Genomic DNA, 19,531 nt, shown 5'->3' with positions numbered 1-19,531 from the left:
AATTTAGCAAATATCTGTCTTCATAAATCGATGGATAGAAAGTTTTACCCTTTCATCGAAGCTGACAAAGACTTGCATGAGAAAATAAGAAGTGAAATGACTGGTGGTCCATCAATAGTGTTTACGAGGAAAGTTGTTGTAGACAAAACATTCATCCGGAGGTCAAACACTGTCTGTAAAGCAATACTTGGAATAGATGCTAGCCAATTGTACCCTTTCTCCATGTGCCAAGCGATGCCAACTGGACTCTACACTAGAATGGAGTTTGATAGCGATCTTCAAAAGTTCAAAGCTCCTCAAAACAAAATCAGGAAGTTTGAGAACATGGTAATGTCTTTCTATCAAGCAAACAGACCCGAATGTACTATTGAGAGCTTCTATACGACTGGAAGACAGAAAAAAATTGATTCTTTTACTGTGGATGGCTTTTGTGGTCACTGCCAAACAATTTTTGAAGCCCTTGGATGCTACTACCACTTCTGTCCCTGTAGAGAAACTCAACCAAGTCTTGATAAGGACGAATTTGTGAATGGTATCCGGAAGCGTGAGTCTGATAAGTTACGAAAGCTTTACCTAGAAAAGAAAGGATACAAAGTTATAGAGATGAGAGAATGTGAATGGTGGGATCATGTTCAGAAGAACTCCGTGTTGAAGAACCACGTTAGAAAAAATTTCCCCTACAAATTACCTTTGAGCAGTGAGACGCTGTTGATGCGCATACAGGAAGATAAATTATTCGGATATGTACAGTGTGATCTAGAAGTTCCTGAAGAGCTTCGTGAACGATTTGCAAACTTTCCCCCAATTTTCAAAAACTGTGATGTTGGAAGAGAGAATATAGGTAAATTCATGCTGGATCATGCTGAAAGAAACTCGTTATTGTTAAAACCACAACGAATGTTGATTTCGAGTTACAAATTAAACAATGGAATAGTCATAACACCATTATAAAAGTTTTATTTGAAGCTGGGTCTTCGCTGTACCAAAATCCACAGATTCCTTGAGTATATCCCGCAAAAATGTTTCAACGGTTTTGTACAATCTGTTGTTGATGCAAGACGAGAAGGTGATGAAAATCCGGACTCTAGCGTTGTTGCTGAAACTATGAAATTACTTGGGAACAGCTCGTATGGTTATCAGATTATGGATCGAAGTCGACACACAGAAACTCTTTATCTTAACGATGAAAAGACGCATAAAGCTATTAGTAATCGTCTTTTTAGAAGATTGAACAACGTTACACCAGATATATATAAGGTTGAGCTTGCAAAAAGCACTGTTGAGCATCGTGAACCAATAATTGTTGGATTCTTTATCTTACAGTATGCTAAACTGAGAAAGCTGGAGCTCTACTACAATTTCTTTGACAAGTTCTGTGATGTTCAGAAATTTGAGGAGCTTGAAATGGACACTGATTCTCTGTATCTGGCGCTGGCTCATGAAAATCTCTATAAATGCATTAAACCAGAAATGAGGAGTAATTGGAGTGAGAAGAGAAGTAATGTCTGTACAGATTTGTTTCATGCTAATAGTACAAGTAATTTTTTTCCAAGAACTTGTTGCGATAAACATAAAAAACATGACAAGCGTGAGCCTGGATTATTCAAGGAGGAATTCCGATGTACTGAAATGCTATGTTTATGTAGCAAAACGTTCTGTTGCTATAATTCAGTAACGAACAAAACTAAGTTCAGCAGCAAAGGACTCAACAAGAGTGTTCTGGAAGAAAACAGTGATGGACCTTTACAAAAATACAGACGAGTCCTGGACGATGCAGTGAATATAGCCTCAACTAACAGAGGATTCAGAACTATAAATCACCAAATTCTAACTTATGAGCAAACTAAAAAAGGACTCTCGTTTTTTTATCCAAAACGAATTGTTGATGCAGATGGAATTCATACGACACCTTTGATGATCTAAACTTTCTGATTCTTTTTCTTTCATTTTATCCATTTAAATCAATTGTACGCTTGTGAACATGTGATGTGATTGTAATAAAATTTTTTTCAAGTTGATGAGTCCACTGTTTAAAGTAATCATTCTTGAAGGGAAACCCGAACCGGGTTTTTAAAGTTCAAGCTGAGCATGTAAAAGTTTTCTGACCCATTTTGCAAGGTGTTGACCAGATCTGAAGGCAACCCTGGATGAAAAAATCAAGCAAGGTTTTTTGTTCTGATATAAAGAAACACCTGGAAATTCTTAAAGTCCCTTTTGTTCTTGCACTTCTGATTGAATAACTTTCATCGTAGCTATAAATAAGAATTTTTTGTGTGTATCAATTCAGACATCCATATAAGGAGACCAATACAATGTTATTAGTTCAACAGAGGTCTATTTTGATCCTTTTTTATTCCAGTTAACCCAGAGTTGAGTTGATTATGTTGTTTCGTTTTTATCAGTTGGTTGAGATAATCTTTTTTACCTGTACAGTCTCCGAAATGAGCTATAGTTTGCTGTGAAATCATTCATGATAAATATGTGATTTAGGAACTATAAATTACAACAATCATGAGTTTGATCGATAAACGTCTCATAGAAAACTCATTATTTAGAATAAGCTTATTCTTAACACAGGTGCTCTTCAGAATATTTGAAAGTGTATTAGCACTGTAGAATTTTCTACCTTGCACTTAGTCTTATTGAGCACTGTTTGCTACCAGGTACCTTAAAACAATAGCATAAAAAGAGGACTCATCGTGAAACATAAACCGACAATTGTCAAAAGAAATGCTCTTGAACGACATGTGAGGCACTTTAATTGATGGTCTTTAGTCTAGACTAATTTTTTCTTTGTGGATGCAAAAAAACTTTGACCCCACCGAGATTCGAACCACTGACCTCTCGCTCCATGGCCAAACTCACTACCAACTCGGCTAAGAGTCACTTAATTTTGCTATGCTGCAACCGCTTTTATATTAGCAACTTCGGAGCGCTAGCGATCACTCAAATGAAGAACGAAAGCGTGAAAAATTCACTTTAGGAGTCAAAGATTGTTCCAGAAGAAAAACGCAAAAATGTCGAGCGAAAGACTTGCATAAAACAACACAAAAGTTTACAATAATTGATATGAACTGCGTTCAAGAACAATTAAAAATACAACACAGCTTCATTTTTCAATTTGCTATCTGTTAGCCTTTTTTCTGTTATTTTGTGATAAAAAATTTAATGAGAAATCTTATTCATAAGACCTATTACCAATCTTAATGCGATGTTGTCTTATTTCCAATCTTAATGGGTGTAAAATCATATACCTATCTTTATACATTACTGACAAAAATCAAATTTTAATACATGTAAAATTCATTAACCATCTTTATACATTGCTTTCATATCTCTAATGTTAATACATGTAAAATCTATTACCCATTTTTATACATTACTGTCAAAAATCAAATCTTAATACATGTAAAATCTATTACCTATCTTTATACATTGATGTGATAACTCAATGATGACCGAAATGATTTGAAACCGCTATAGCGTATCTTAAAACATGTTGGTCTTCACCCCCCCCCCCCGGGCAGCTCCGCTCACCTATATACTACTGCCGTGTGTTTCTGTGCATGTCACTTCTTTTGACATGTCAATTGCTGCGTGCTTAGTATTGGTCTCTCATTCGCAATTTATTGCAGCTGAGTTTATGTCACAGCAATTTTTTCTAAATGCCCACAAAAAAGCCAAAATTGTTCCATAATTTTACTCTTACATCATCTGAATCCACTTAAAAACTCTATTGATCGGTTTTTTCAACTAAGACGAAAACAGACTCGAGCATAATCTGGCGCGAATTGTCATTCGGATCAAATAGTCGACAAATGTTGGTTATTTTTCAAGAAACCGTTAAAGGGATCATTTTTTGAAGATATTTGATTTCAAAGCTAATTAAGGCTTAACTATTGATCAAATTTGTAAGAAGGATTTTTTTCAGAACCTGTATGTTTTTAACTAGTACAGTATCTTGTCAGAAGCAGTGGACTACGCATTTAATGCTCACACATTCCCACCGTTTGTAAGAGCAGGAAGTTGAAAGTTTAGAAACTAATAAAAATTTTGACTTTTTAAATAGCTGCAAAGCGAAAGCTGTGGCTACTTTTGGCCTTCTTTCATTTTTTTTTTACAGTTTTGAAGGAGGATTTGGATTGCAGTGGCATATTTTATTTTGTTTTTAAAGATCTTCACACACTTTTTTAGGCTTCTTTACGTCAATTAGAAGTCAAAATAGAACACTGGTTTTAGTCACGCTGAAGTAATAAATAGAGGGAAAAATGAAGTAGATCTAAATTGTGTTTTTTTTTAAAAACTACCAAAAAAGTAGAGTGAAAGGTTTGAACCAATTTTCAGTTTTCCAGAGAGTAATTTTAACAAGTTTGAATTTGACTTTTGTTTTCAGCGTTTGTTCTCTAGAGTGCTATTAAAGTTATGCAAAAGTGTCATTTTTTGCAAAACTTTTTGTTATTTTGACACTATTTTAGTCACAAAAAATAGCCAATAATGGAAATCTCCGCCTTTTCAAAAATTAAGATTGTCTTACCACTTGGTATCAGTAGTGACAGATCTTATTGGTTGCCAATTAGACATGAATGGACCTAATTTATGGTAAGAGTCCCTAGCAAGTGGTTTTTCTTGACTTTGACTCGAATTGTTTTCAAAAACTGTTAATGAATTTTTAAAGTTTTTGACTATTTGCTGATTTTTTGTGTTACTATTAAATCGAAATGGGGAGAGGTCTCATAGATTTACACTGCAGAATAGTTTGAGCGTCATAATTTTTCAAGTTTAAAGCTATTGATTGCTTTTTCTTTTGCTAATTGTTTCCAAAAAGTTTTGTCGACCTTTTGGGTCTCTAGAACTTTTACTGTCACATTGTTGTCTAATCTGTTAGATTCATTGATGAATAACTGCATCAGTGACAAAGGATGCCTATGTTATTTGTGCTAATAAAAATGTGATAAATAAAAATTTTTCTTTCTTTGCTTAGCTAACGCTTTTGCTGACTTTTTCACTGTTAATCTTCAGAAAGTATTCGCCATTTCTTTAATGTTTGCAAAAGCTGACAGTATTTTTGTTTTTTTATTTAGATTTATTTCTGACAAATTTTTTTGTTGCTCCTGGGGAAAAATTGCATCCATTTTGTGCTTGATTTCATAGGATTCGAAAATTTGATTTTGACATTTTCAATAAATAAAGTTGATTTTTTTCTTCGAGTTTTTGTTGATTTTCTTGTGTTCCTTTTGCTCAGCCAAAAAAACAGCTGTGGTCTGGTTACTCGCGAAATAAAAATACAATTTTCACTGGCGTTGTAGTATGGCATAATAGTTATTGATTTGTTTGTTTCAATTTTTAACTATTATTTTTTTGTCTGGCATACAGTTTGCTTGCGGATGTATTAAGTGAATTTATGCATCCTTTAATTGTCGTTGATTGGTCTCTTTTTCAGACATTTCAACTACTTAGGGATACTTTACGACTTCTAAAAGTATCGCATTGTGGTAAAAATGTCAATTTTGAGATTTTTATTTAATTCAATTCTTCGGATTTTAATTAAGAACATGTCATGTTAGATTTTTACAACTCAAAAAGAAGTAATGGTGATCTATATTTTTGAATCGAACTAGTTATTCTGAAAGAGTTTGTAAAAGTGTAGCAACGTCACTGTGGTATTAGATAACTTCATATACTGAGCAAGAATTAGAGCTTAGAAGACTCGAACCTACTATCTGAGGAAAAATCTATTTTTTTTGCGGTTGTAAATTAGATTATACTTACTTTGACTTATTGCAATCGTTTAACTGACGAGGAATCAAAGAGAGAGAGAGAGAGAGAGAGATAATTGCTAAATTTCTATTATAAATTGTTGAAGGCTGAAATAGCAGCTTTACTGTAGTGACGCTAAAAATTTATATGACGCTAAAACAAAAAGAAACAAAAAATTGCTGGTGTGTCATTAAAATGTATACATCAATTATTAGTGATCCGCCTTCTAAACAGCGAGGACGAAATGAATGAAATAATTAGTTAATGAAATTCCCGGGGTGCAACACTTATCATTGTAACAACCCAACTGTTGTATTAACTCCGTATACTGCTAAGAAACTACAGCTTAGAAGACTCGAATCTACTATCTCCTGAACCACGGCCAGGCATGCTATCGTTGCAGCAACGCTCTGCTGAAGTAGCAACTTTGTTAGCTTGATATACCACAAGCGGGGTTATAACCAAAATCAATACGCACATGCAAAAAATTTGACTTTCTGTTCTTGAACAAAAATGGAGATTGGGGGAAAAGGGAGTGTGTTTTCGTTCATACCAGCTTTCGAAAGAGCGAATGAAGTAATAGCGAAAAATTTGCGCTGAGCGAGCGAAATTGTTGATTTTACGAATATTTTTTTTTTAGTTTTGACTTTACTTTTTTGGGTTAAGTAGTTATTCTAAACCATATTGACAAGTAAATGTACGTTTGAAAGCATTTCTGACAATCTCAATCATGAGAGTTTATATGCAATTTTCAGCGTTTTAGACACTTTTTACTTTTTAGCGGTTTTTGTACTCTATTTCATGTTTTAAAGGTCTGACATAATAATTTTGTTTGACATACGTTTTTGTGCTAATTGATGCGACATTTTAATTTTGTTACTATCAATTTTAAGCTGATACTAAATTCGAAAGGTGTCTATATATATTTGCATAATTTTTTATTTTTCCCTCTTTAAAAGCTACGTCAGTAATCCTGCCTGGTTTAGATTTTGTTCTCTATTAGCAATAAACTGTTTTCCACTCGTGGAGGTGTAAAATTCGATTCAGACTATATGGTCTGCATCAGGTGTGGTCGTAAAAAGGTCTGAACGCGGAATATATAAAGGTCTGACCTCTCTTAGGGCAGAAATGATTGAAAAATGCTGCAATCATATGTTACCCATAAACCTCATAAGAGTTCTGGACTGATTGGTTTTTTCATACGGACTTTTGAAGAAACAAATCAACGCACAGAAACTGTGAACGAGACAAAGTTTGTCATAGATGATTTGGTTCTGCCTGGTTAAATAGACAAAATATGGTCTGGATTGAAAATTATGTACCTCATTTTGAACCAGGGCCTCAACCTGGGCAGGCAATCTCTAGATTATGGCATGATCAACCGGCTCAAGAAACCTTTCGAACTTTATATAAGAAATGTGCTGACTTTTCAAAAAATTAAGCGCAAAAACTTTACATAACAATGAGCTCAACTGTGCTGAAATTCACTTTCTTACGTTTAAAAACCGACGATACCGAATCTCGCTTGCGATTAAAAAACGACGATACCGATTCTTTCTTACGTTAAATAACGAACAAAAACGACTATACCGACGTAAGGGCTTTCGTCGTTTTTGGCTAAAAAAAACGACGATACCGAAGGTTTCTTACGTTTTCTAACCGAAGATTTCTCAACTAGGGAAACTTGTAATAAACGTGGTGAAACACGCTGCTGCAGAGGCTATTTTGCTATGGAACTGTGTGATAGTGGTTAAAGACATGAAGTGTTTGCTTGTTTAATGTCTATTTTCTTGGAAGCTAGATAAATTTGAATTATTGTTTTTTCTGTTAAGGAAACAGATGTGTGGGAAACTAAATGATGTTGGAGACTGTCTTCAAACTGCTTCCCAGGCTCCTGTTACGGCACCAGAAGGCTAAAATCTCAACGTTCTCTCGGGTATTTTCCATAATAGCCCCCTCTCCTCCCCTGCTTAGTGGATTAGGCAACCATGAAACGTATAGCACCCGCCCAACGAAAATTACCGTAATTATACCACAACAGTGGCTACATTTACGTGCGTTTGGAGGTTTGTGAGTGCGTGTCTGTATAGGTAGGGGGGGGGGGGCGGCGGGGGAGGGGGCGTGGAATGTCGGGGCTATAATGGGAAGACCGCTGCAAAACAGCATTCGAAAAAACTTCCATTTTGTTCCTCACCCTAGTCGAGACCTGGAAATATTAAAAGACCGTCCTCGACAGATTTGAGGTATGAAAAGACTGTCCTCGACAGATATTGGGTACGAAAAGAATTTGTCTGGACATAATGTGATGTCCTGGACTTTGGCTGGAACTAAAACAACCGCCTAGAATTTGGCTGGAACTCAACCATACGTCATGGAATTTGGCTGGACAATAAAGGTTTTCTGGAATTTGGCTGGACAATAAAGGTGTTCTGGAATTTGGCTGGACAATAAAACATGTCTTGGAATTACTCTCGCGATCGTTATAATCACTTGTTTTCAATTTCCTTCAAAGTTAAGGACATGTAGTGCAATTGGTTAAGCGTTGGGTGAGATTAGAGAAGGTCACGAGATCGAACCCAGATGTTGTCGGAACTCTTTAGTTTTCCTCATTTTTGCATATGAAAAGAATTTGGCTGGACTTATGGAAAGAATTAGCCTGGAATTTAACTAGGGTCCTCGACCGTGTAATATTCAATATTTAATTCAATATTTACCCCCCACCTGGAATTAATAGGTCTTTCCATAAATTCCAGGTCTCCACTAGGGCAAGTGCAATTGAAGTTATAAATTAGATGTATTTTTATTATTACTATTATTATTATATTTTAGATGTATTTTTATTATTACTATTATTATTATTATTATTATTATTATTATTATTATTATTATTATTATTATTATTATTAATATTATTATTATTATTATTATTATTATTATTATTATTATTACTATTATTATTATTATTATTATTATTATTCTTATTATTATTATTATTATTATTATTATTATTATTATTATTATTATTATTATTATTATTATTATTATTATTATTATTATTATTATTATTATTTTCACATCCATTAGGTCGTATTTGTAAAAAAAGTTAAATTTCGATATCATTTCCTTTTTCAAGAGCAATCTTACCTATTGATTTGATCAAATGGAGCCATAATGCCGTTAAAATGTCCCAAAAAGTACCCACCACCAGAGTAGATCTAAGAGTAGCTACAAGAGGAGATCCCCCAAGCTTAGTGGGCATATAACTTTTACGCCACTAAGACGCACGTGCTATTTTTTACATAGTAATGTGATAAATAAAACACATAAAAAGTTGTAGTTGGGGGGGGGGCATAACAAACACAATGGGGGGGGGGGGGGGACAAAATAGATCCAAAAGATGTAACCAAATGAGGAAAATGGTGGACTTCAAAATTTAATCCTGAAGTTTGCCCCAATTTGTAAGAATAAGGAAAGTTGAAAAAATGAGCTACAGATAAACGCAAAATCGGTCCAGTTATTAAATGCTCTCAAACGAAGTTTGTAGCAATTACATTAGTCTTGCTGTTTGTTTTTATGCAGCTTTTCGTACTACCACCTTTTTGAATGATCATTTTTTTGTCTGCACATTAATTGGCTCGAAATTGGGATAAGTAAGATTTGAAGGGCGTTGAGTTCTTTTAGTAGATTGCAACTCAATAGTTTGTGATCAAATATGCGACTCACGGAAATTCTGTAACTGTTTAAAAGATATCAAATTAATGGTGTAATTGGCCTGTTCGTAGAGTTTGTCTTCTACTCCACACCCAACACTTCAACCCCCCCCCCCCCTTTACATCAATACACCCATAGCCCTGAATGCTTGCCAACGCTCACACCTACCCCATGCTCACACCCCCTCCCCTCTTCTCCCTCACGCTCACCCTGCTCACACTTCAATTAATCTAAAGCTAGTGTCACTAAGCTGCAGCTTGCTAATGCCAAAGCCAACAGCTCGTGAGTCATTTCCATGCAATTTGCCAAAGTTGCTTATTTTTTATCAGCTAAACATGAGTGCTTGATATGAAACAGGGTCCCTTGCGGAAATTATTGAATTTTTTTGTCAGAGCATTATTTAGCTCAAAAAACGGTGTCACTGGCTAGACTTTCAGCTTGTGCAGTCCTAGTTTGTTGCCTATCATTTGAACTCCACAATAGCTCACGCCACCTTATTGCATAATGATATACTGCGTATTGGATATTTTATGTAAATGAGGAAAATATAATGCATTGGGAGCACAAATGGAAAAGTAATTTGTTTTTTTTTTAATAAAAACAAATGAAGGTAACCTCTTTTAAAAGACAATGGATGTGAATTCAACTTTCGTTTAAAAGATAAAAGGAATATTTTGCAAAGGATAGATCTCTGTTGTACCGGTGTTAAACAAGAATGTAAAAGATGAAAAAAGGAGAAGTTTAGGGTTTTTTTTCTCAGAATCATCAAAAAACTTAAAATTGTCTCATGATAAACTGATCCATTTTCCCAGAGTATTAAACAATGTCATTGTATATATCCGCTATAAGATCTGCCAATTAAATTGTGAGGTTTACTGATACATCGACCGCCGAATGCAATGGGAGGATATTGATAGCCCAAAAAGTAGTGGACAATGTATAAGCTATGCTGGCATAAAATTGTAAAAAAAGAAAAGAAATAACTCTGGGGAGATATCCAAAAAAGATAGTTCAACCATTGTCGAATACATTTATTAACAGTGAACGAAAAAAACAAGTTAGAATCTTTTAGTTTTAAGGCGTAAGCGCAACTTCTGATGCAAGTTGAGTTCAATTTCTAATCAGGTTTCAAAATTATTTTGTCAAGTCAAATTCCCTAAACTACAATTTGTTTTTCCTGCTTTTGGAAAGCAGAGAATGCGTTATTGTAACTAACCAATTGTCCAATTTCAAACCTGATTGAAACCTTACAAAAAAATTGTCTCAAAGTTGCTTGGTTTCACCTTTGTTCAACTATGATTGAGGATGCATCTACTTTCAACAATATATAGAGATTAGCTAAGATTAGTTTTGTATCTTGACTTTTTCACACTGATAATGGGTATATATACAGCTGATTTTTGAGTCCTTTTTCATCCCCAAATTCAAATCACCATCTTGATCTAATAATCAGATCTCTCCTGTAAATCACTAAATTCTTCTGTAAAATATCATTTTGTTATTCTCTCATTTTTTGAGAAATTAATTCTTTTACTTAGTTAAAAACGCTTTTTATTCCGCTTGCAAAAGTCCATAACCCAACAGGTTATGGGCCGAGCAATTTTCTAAGTCATAAAATTAATTTCCAAAACAAAACTAATTTGTTGTTGACAGTCATAATCCTCTTCTGCTTAGTACCTTTTCTTTTCACAACTGTTTTGCGTGCTCAAACTTCAATGGATCAAGAGACAGTGAAGCTGCTGACCTACACAGGAAAGGCACAGGACTTTCCAATCTGGAGCACAAGATTTGTGGCGATGATGCAGACGAAGGGACTCTACAAATCACTACTGGGGACAGAGGAGCAACCCAATGAGCCTGCGCCACTGGCCAATGGGGCAACCAATGATGAAAAGAAGAACCACAAGGTGCCGAAGGATGCATATGAGAAGGAAGTTGCAGACATCAAGGAGAAACGGAACAATGTGTGGTGCCATCTGGCACTGACTCTAGATGCAACAACCCTCATGCTGATGAGACATGACTGTGTGGGAGATGACGGCATTGGAGATGGAGCAAAGGCTTGGAAGCTTTTGCAAGAGAGATTTCAGAGTGTGGAGACGCCGACAGTGGTGACTTTAGTGGCACAGCTTGCTCGACTGCAGCTCAAGGATTCTGAGGATTTGGACAGCTTCTTCATCAGAGGACAGGAGTTGCTCACAAGGCTACAAGAAGCAGGGGAAGCAGTCTCAGAGACCCTCTTCAACGCCTTGGTCCTCAATGGTCTGCCAATGAGGTATGAAAGTTTTGCTATACAGGAAAGCTTCAACCCGGCAACGAACTTCACAGAGTTGAGGAAAAGGCTGCAGAATTTTCATGAGAACACGGTGCAGAGACACAAGGGACAAAGTGGTTCAGTGGCACTGGCAGTGAAGCGTGACTTCAAGAAGGGACCCATGAAAGGAAACTGCTTTGTGTGTGGGATCCCTGGACACTTTGCCAAGGACTGCAGGAAGAAGGAGACAGCACAATGCAGCAAGTGTGGTGAGAAGGGTCACCTAGACAGGGCATGCAAGAGACAAAGAGATGGAGGCAAACATGAGTCAGTGGCAATGGGTCCAACATTGGCTACTCCAGACGAGGAATGCTGGGCAGCTCTTACCCAGTGGAAGACAGCAGGCATGCTAGTGGACAGTGGTTGTAAAGATCACATAGTGACGAACATCGATGCGTTCCTGGACTTTGTGCCAATTCAATCAATGGTCAGAAATCCCCAAATTCAAATCACCATCTTGATCTAATAATCAAATCTCTCCTGTAAATCTCTAAATTCTACTTTAAAATATCATTTTGTTATTCTCTCATTTTTTGAGAAATTATTCCGCTTGCGAAAGTCCATAACCCAACAGGTTATGGGCCCAACGGAGAGGCTTCCAGAGTGGTGAGCAGAGGCTGTGTGAGGATCAGCATACCCTCAAACAAAGAAAAATTCCAATGCGAACACAAAAATGTTCTGTGTGTGCCAGGCTATTCTTCAAACCTCCTATCAGTCTCAATATGCACATAGCTTCACTTTAGAGAGAGGAAACAGCTGCATGAAACTCCAGAAGGGAACTCGGGTAAAACTAACACAAGAAAATAATTTTGTTTTACTTACCCTGCAGCGTTCTAATATTCAAGATGAGTTCCAACAGCGTGAAACTTGACAGTGCAAGGCAGTGGCACAGACAATTGGGTCATTTGAATCAAGCGGAAGTGGTCAGGAATGCACCAGAGACAGTGGGGGAACTCGATGATGTATGCAATGTGTGTGCATTGGCCAAGATCACAAAGACTCCAGTACCAAGAGTGGCAGAGACCCAAGCAGAAGAGAAACTGGAGAGGGTGTTCACAGACGTGATGGGACCTTTCAGAGTAGAGTCACTGTCAGGGTTCCGGTTCTGCATAGTGTTTGCAGACCAGTACACGAAGTTTTTGTTTGTGGACTTGCTTAAGGCAAAGAGTGAAGCACTGGCCAGCCTGAAGAAATTTGTTCTCAGTGTGGGGACGCCCAAGAAGCTGAGGCAAGACAATGCGAAGGAGTTTCTCTCAGAGCAGTTCAAGACGTACTGCTTAGATGCAGGCATTCTACAGGAAAAGACCATACCAGAGACGCCACAACAGAATGGGTTAGCTGAGAGGTGCAACAGGACACTGCTGGAGATGGCAAGATGTTTGCTCATTGACTCAGGACTTCCCAAGATGATGTGGGGAGCAGCAATTCTTCACGCAGCAAGGATCAGAAACTTGGTTGTGAGACGAGGAGAAGAAAAATGCCCAGCAGAGCTGATGAGAGGTATAAAACCTAAGCTTTCAATTAGTAAATTATCTGTTTTTGGTTGCACAGTCTTCATGAGGAAGAGGGACAGAGAAGTCAGCAAACTTGAACCCAAGGCACTGGAAGGAAAGTTTGTGGGTTACACTGAAGGAGAAAACGGATACCTGGTGTACATAACCAACACAGTCAAGGTGATGGCTGTTCGAGATGTGATCATCAAGGAGTCTGAAGTGGGCTCAATCCCTGACAACAAAGAAACGGCTGACCTACTAGATGACGGGTCGGAACTGGGAATCTGGCACCCAGATGATGGTCATCAAGATGATGACAACAGAGAACGACAGGACACATCTACTGCAATAAAGGAGGAGTGGCATGACGCAGGGAGCGTGAATACTCAAGAAACAACACTGAGACCAGAGGCCTCAGATGTTGGAGAAACAGCACTAGATGAAGGATCTACTGCAATAAAAGCGAGTTACAGAGATTCAGAGTCTACACAGAAGACTTCTCACAGTTAGAGACAGTTGGCTTCAATGAAGATGCCCTGGAACACGCGGACAGAGCAGAGCCCAGACGAGGGACACGAGCAAGGAATGTTCCGCAATTTTTTGGAGAAATCAGGACCCATCTTGCTGTGACTGAGGGCGACTATGTGGAACCCAAAACAGTCTACGAAGCCAAGCAAGGTAACGACTGGGACCAGTGGCACCGGGCAATGAAGGACGAGGTCAAGGCACTCCAAGACAACGAGACTTGGAACCTAGTGAGACCACCCACAGACAGGGACGTCATACCGGTCAAATGGGTCTACAAAGTGAAATTGGGACCCAGTGGTGAAGTGGACAAATACAAAGCGCGCTATGCGGCGAAAGGCTTCAAACAAGTGGAAGGACTGGACTACTTTGAGACTTTTGCGCCTACCTGTAAGCCGGAGACATTCAGGATTCTACTTCAGCTATCAGCGAAGCAGGGCCATGTGATGCACCAATTTGATGTCAAGACTGCTTTCCTGCACTCACCAATCGAGGAAGAAGTGTATCTGGAACAGCCACAGGAGTTTGTAAAACGCGGATCAGATGGAGAGAAGTTAGTATGTCTATTAAATAAATCAATTTTTGGTTTGAAACAGGCTGCTAACAACTGGTACAAAGAGCTGGCAAACTTCCTACTGAGACAGGGGTTCACCAGAAGCAGGAACGATCACTGCTTGTTTGCAAGATCAGAGGCAGAGGATCACACCTTCATCGTGGTCTGGGTTGACGACATCCTAGTAGCATCAAGAAGTATGACAGTGTTCTCTGATGTCGAGAAGGCACTAGAAGCAACCTTTCACATGGAAGACAGAGGGAGACTACACTGGTTTCTGGGTCTAAGAATCAGACGAGAAGAGGGCAAAGTCACAGTCGACCAAGAACGCTACATAGAAACAATGCTTGAGCGGTTTCAAATGGATCAATGCAAACCCTCAAGAAGTCCAGCTGATTTGAATTTGAAACTTCAGACAGCACAGAACGGAGACGAAGAAGTGGACCAGAGGATCTACAGAAGCTTGGTTGGGTCACTTCTGTATCTGGCCAAACAAACGAGGCCAGACATCATGTTCACAGTCAACATTCTGTCCAGACACATGAATGCACCTACCAATCAACACTGGATGTGCTGAAAACGACTTCTGCGATATCTTCAAGGTTCAAAAGGTTTAAAACTTACTTACACAAAAGAAGCTAGTCATGATTTAGTGGGGGAAAGTGATGCAGACTGCTCTGGAGACGTGAACGACGGAAAATCAACAACGGGCTAATACTTCAAGCTCAACGGACGTGGCGCAGCACTCAGCTGGGGTGTCAAGAAGCAGGCCACAGTTGCTCTTCCTTCATCAGAAGCAGAATATCAGGGCATTGCAGCAGCAGTTCAGGAAGCACTCTACCTGAAACAACTTCTAGAGGATTTTGGCATCCAACAGAAACGTCCAATAGCAATTGGAGAGGACAACCAAAATTGTATCAGACTTTGCCAAAACCCAGTCATGCACAAGAGGAGCAAGCAAATCGAGACAAAGTTCCACTTCATTCGTGACAAGACTGAGGATGGGAATATTTCAATTCATTACGTCCCTACAGACAAAATGGCAGCGGACATCTTCACAAAGTCCTTACCCGTTTCGAAAGTGGAAACATTCAGAGCAGTTTTGATGGGAGCAGACTCTACGCAATCAGCTCAAGTCTGAGTGGGGGTGTTAGAATATCGATCAACTATAGTCTTAAACTTAGTGAGAATTAGAAAGTTTGACTTACCAGATTAGAACGACAAGCAATATGACTTTGATCAAAGAAATTATATAAATGAATCGTCAAGAAATGGTGCTGGGAATCAATATTCGGTTCAAATTGGTGATTCTAGATAACTATTATTAGAGTTAGATTAATTGATGTAAAATCTTCCCAGCATGTATTAAATGATGATGATATCTCCGGAAGTGTGAATGAATTCTTAGAAAAGTGCAAATGCATTCCATTTATGGTTCCCTTTGCGACTGATTTGCAGAAGCAAACCATATTGGGTAACCCTTGCGACCCCCACTATAAATCACGGTGCTAAGATTAGTTTTGTATCTTGACTTTTTCACACTGATAATGGGTATATATACAGCTGATTTTTGAGTCCTTTTTCATCCCCAAATTCAAATCACCATCTTGATCTAATAATCAGATCTCTCCTGTAAATCTCTAAATTCTTCTGTAAAATATCATTTTGTTATTCTCTCATTTTTTGAGAAATTAATTCTTTTACTTAGTTAAAAACGCTTTTTATTCCGCTTGCAAAAATCCATAACCCAACAGTTTCCAATGAGGTCCCTGGTACATTATTCTTGAGCTTTAACTGAATTTCATATGCAGGAACTTGATCGCAAGTTTGAGTACAAATACTTCAAATTTGAGTTTTAACCTAACTTAAACTACTGTTAACCTAATTTTTACGTTCGGTATAAAAAAATACAATTTAGTGAATCAGAAAGTCTATAGTATTGTTTTTCAAGTAATCAAATTAATAGAGGCTTTCACAAATATCAACAACTTCTGTTCAAAAATTTCAAAAATTTTAGGGATATTTTCATCGGGGCCTTGATCGACTTCAAGTTATAATAACTTGCCTTTCAAATAGTTTTTTTTGTTAAATTCATAAACTGTAAAATTAAAATACTTAACGTATGCATTCTAAAAGTAAAAATTCTGTTGAACTAGTTAGTCACATTTCAACAAAACAATTAAGTCCTATGTTTAATCCCAGACCAAAATTTGACATGCCAAAACGTAAATAGTGCGGTCTATTTTGAATGAACACACCAATTTCTGCACGTAGTTAACTGTGACCGTACGATGATCTGGACAGGGGCAATTTTGAACCCACTAAAGTTTCTTTATAGGCAATTTGCATGCAATAATACTGAGACATGGGCACACTAAAAGCTTAAGTTTGCAGGACGTTTTTTGATTTTGAACGCAAAAAATCCTTTGCCGAGATTGCAGTAAAGGCATGCAATCCTGGTGAACGCACAAAAGTCTCGTAAAAGTCTGGCCATGAGCGCACGGAAGTCTTGATATAGGAACTTCTGAGTTCATGAAGAGCGCACTTAAGTTTCTGAAAGCACGGCAGGAAAACCTGGACATAAGAAATTTCCGTCTGGCACCTGAATCAATTGAAAAGAATGTCGTCTCAATTGATCTGCTACTTTCAAGGCCAAAAGCGTAGTTTAAAACGATTGTCGAAAGTGGAATTGCGTGTCAGCACAGCGATGCAGGATTGAATAAAACGGCGGAATTCTATAATAAAAATAAATTAACAAATAATTTCATCATTAATTGCAATAATCAAGCGACGAAGAAGTCTGTAAAACTTGTGAGTGATCGCATGCATAACGTCAATTTGCCCAAAAAATCTGCTATATCAAGTAATATTAACTGTTCTTTCTGTCATACTGTTTGAGCATAAGGTGTCAGGCAGAGATTTAGCGAGCAAAATTGTTTTGGTGAAGTCAGGTAGTGAAGCTATGAGTTAACATTCTAGAACCCAACATGGATCAAAATCGATGGACAAGAATATTGATTGTTCCGTTACTGGTGGCACCCATCCTCCACCGTGCATTATAATATGTTCAGCGCAATCAGGCGGGATTCCCAATTTTCCACATTCTCTGTCTCTGTATATCCACGCATTAATCAACTTATGAACTGGAATCACGTGTAATCAGGGACCAATTTTGATAGGATCAGTCATTCTAAGGTAGCAGATAATGAGGGCCATTGCAACAGTGGAAGGTGTGCTTGTTTGTCTGCTTTGTGTGTATGTGTGTGTATGTGTGTGTATGCGTGTGTATGTGTGTGTGTGTGTGTTTGTGTGTGTGTGTGTGTATGTGTGTGTGTGTGTGTTTGTGTGTGTGTGTTGTGTGTGTGTGTGTGTGTGTGTGTGTGTGTGTGTGTGTGTGTGTGTGTGTGTGTGTGTGCATCCCAGGTTGAGGTCCAGACCCAAATTTTCGTCTGATCAGAATTTCCAGACTGAAATTATCTCTGATCAGAATTACCAGACACAAAGGGTCTCTGATCAGACTTTTCAGACCGAAGGCGTTCTGATCAGACCATCTTCAGACCATGGTCCAGACTCAAATTCAGACCATTGCCCAGACCTCAATCAGACTATGATCAGACTCAAGTGCGCTCGAAGAGGTTATGATCAGACTCATGTGCGCTCAAAATACTCTGATCAGAGAAATATTTTAATTATGATCAAATCCTTTAATTTTGCTATAATATATTCATTTCATAGAAACTGATGTTTGCAGTCTTTAATCATCTAAGGAAAAACCAATTATAAAAGTATTGCTGATGAAAACGAAACCCAACTGTTGGGAACAAATTTTATTTTGGGTACCGCTTAGTGTATATTTCTGACTCAATGGATGAGTTTTGACAGCTTTCCATAAAAAACATCGTGGTATCCAGTTGATCAAAATGTCCTCTGAAGTGAGACGGCCTTTGCTAACAGCTGGACTCCTTTTTTCTGATCAGAGCTATCGGACTTCAGGCAAATCTTTGATCAAAACGCTGCTTTATTGTTGCCTGCTGGCAGAGCCAACATCTCTCAGTAAAAAAAAAACAAACAAAAATATATGAAAAAATAAGGCGCTCAAAATTGTCCCTGTTCAGACCCAATTGCATTCGAAAACAATTCTGATCAGAGCCAAGTGCGCTCGAAGAGGTTATGATCAGACCCAATTACGCTCGAAGTCGCCTCTGATCAGACCCAAGTGCGCTCGAATCCGCCTATTATCAGTATTTTCAGACCAAACTTACCTCTGATCAGACCATCTCCAACCATCGTCCAGACTGTAGTGCGCTAAAACTTCCGTCGAGACCCTGTAATTTCGGTCTGAGAACACACGGCTTTGAGCTCGACTGGGTCTGATCATAAAACAATTTGGCTCTGGACTTCAACCTGGGATGTGCGTTTGTGTGTGTATGTGAGTGTGTGTGTGTGAGTGTGTGTGTGTGTGTGTGTGTGTGTGGGGGGGGGGGGGGCGAGGGTGTATGTGTGTGTGTGCGTGTGTGTTACTGCGGAAAGAAATGAAAAAGAAGCGTGGGGAACATTCGATAAAACACCAATATTCACTTTTGTTCGATGGTTTTAAACAAGATTCAATCTGCCTTAAGCGTTCTTCATTTACACCCCCCCCCACACACACACACACACCACGCACGCACGCTGTGTGTGCGCGCGTTTGTGTGTATGCGTATCTTTTTATAGAACACTTAAGGCGAACGAAATTTTGGTTAAACCGTAGAACAAAAGTGAATATTGCTGTTTTATCGAATGTTCCCCTTCTTTCGTTTGTTTTTTTTCCGCAGTGAAAATTCTCCAGGCGTAGAGCAATTGAACATAATTTTTGGCGTTTCATTCGAAGGGTTGGGGTGGGAATCGAAATAAGATTGTTTCAAAAAAAGACTTTAAAACATCCACGAACTCCAAAAGACAAAAAAAAATAAATGACGCAAATCATACAAATTTTTAGCTCGTGGTCCAAGTATAGAAAAAAAAAATATCTAAAAGAAATCCTCATTAATAGAATTAATAACGAAAAGTAAAGTTTATTTCGTGATATCTTACTCACTAATCATTTCTTTTCTTATCAACTGTTGAAAAAATTGAAGCTCAAACCTTTTCTCTCGTACAGCTTTCATCACTGATTGCATTTGTTTTCGATCAAGCTTC

The 19,531-nt window shown here is 37.9% G+C and overlaps 1 protein-coding gene across 1 annotated transcript in view; it reads left to right on the top strand.

Moving 5' to 3' along the window:
* LOC142345737 (uncharacterized) overlaps positions 1-7,759 on the top strand; it is a 32,155-nt gene extending 24,396 nt beyond the window's left edge. Inside the window, exon 3 of the mRNA XM_075398036.1 lies at positions 7,590-7,759. Within this exon, the coding sequence (XP_075254151.1) occupies positions 7,590-7,674 (85 nt within the window). The 3' untranslated portion in view covers positions 7,675-7,759. The remainder of the gene's footprint in view (positions 1-7,589) is intronic.
* Positions 7,760-19,531: the final 11,772 nt, after the last annotated feature.

The sequence above is a fragment of the Convolutriloba macropyga genome, chromosome 1 (genome assembly GCF_964194025.1).
Source record: "Convolutriloba macropyga chromosome 1, txConMacr16.3, whole genome shotgun sequence".
Taxonomy (NCBI): Eukaryota; Metazoa; Xenacoelomorpha; order Acoela; family Convolutidae; genus Convolutriloba; species Convolutriloba macropyga.
The sequence above is the reverse complement of the archived record's forward strand: the minus strand, read 5'-3'. Positions and strand labels throughout refer to the sequence as shown.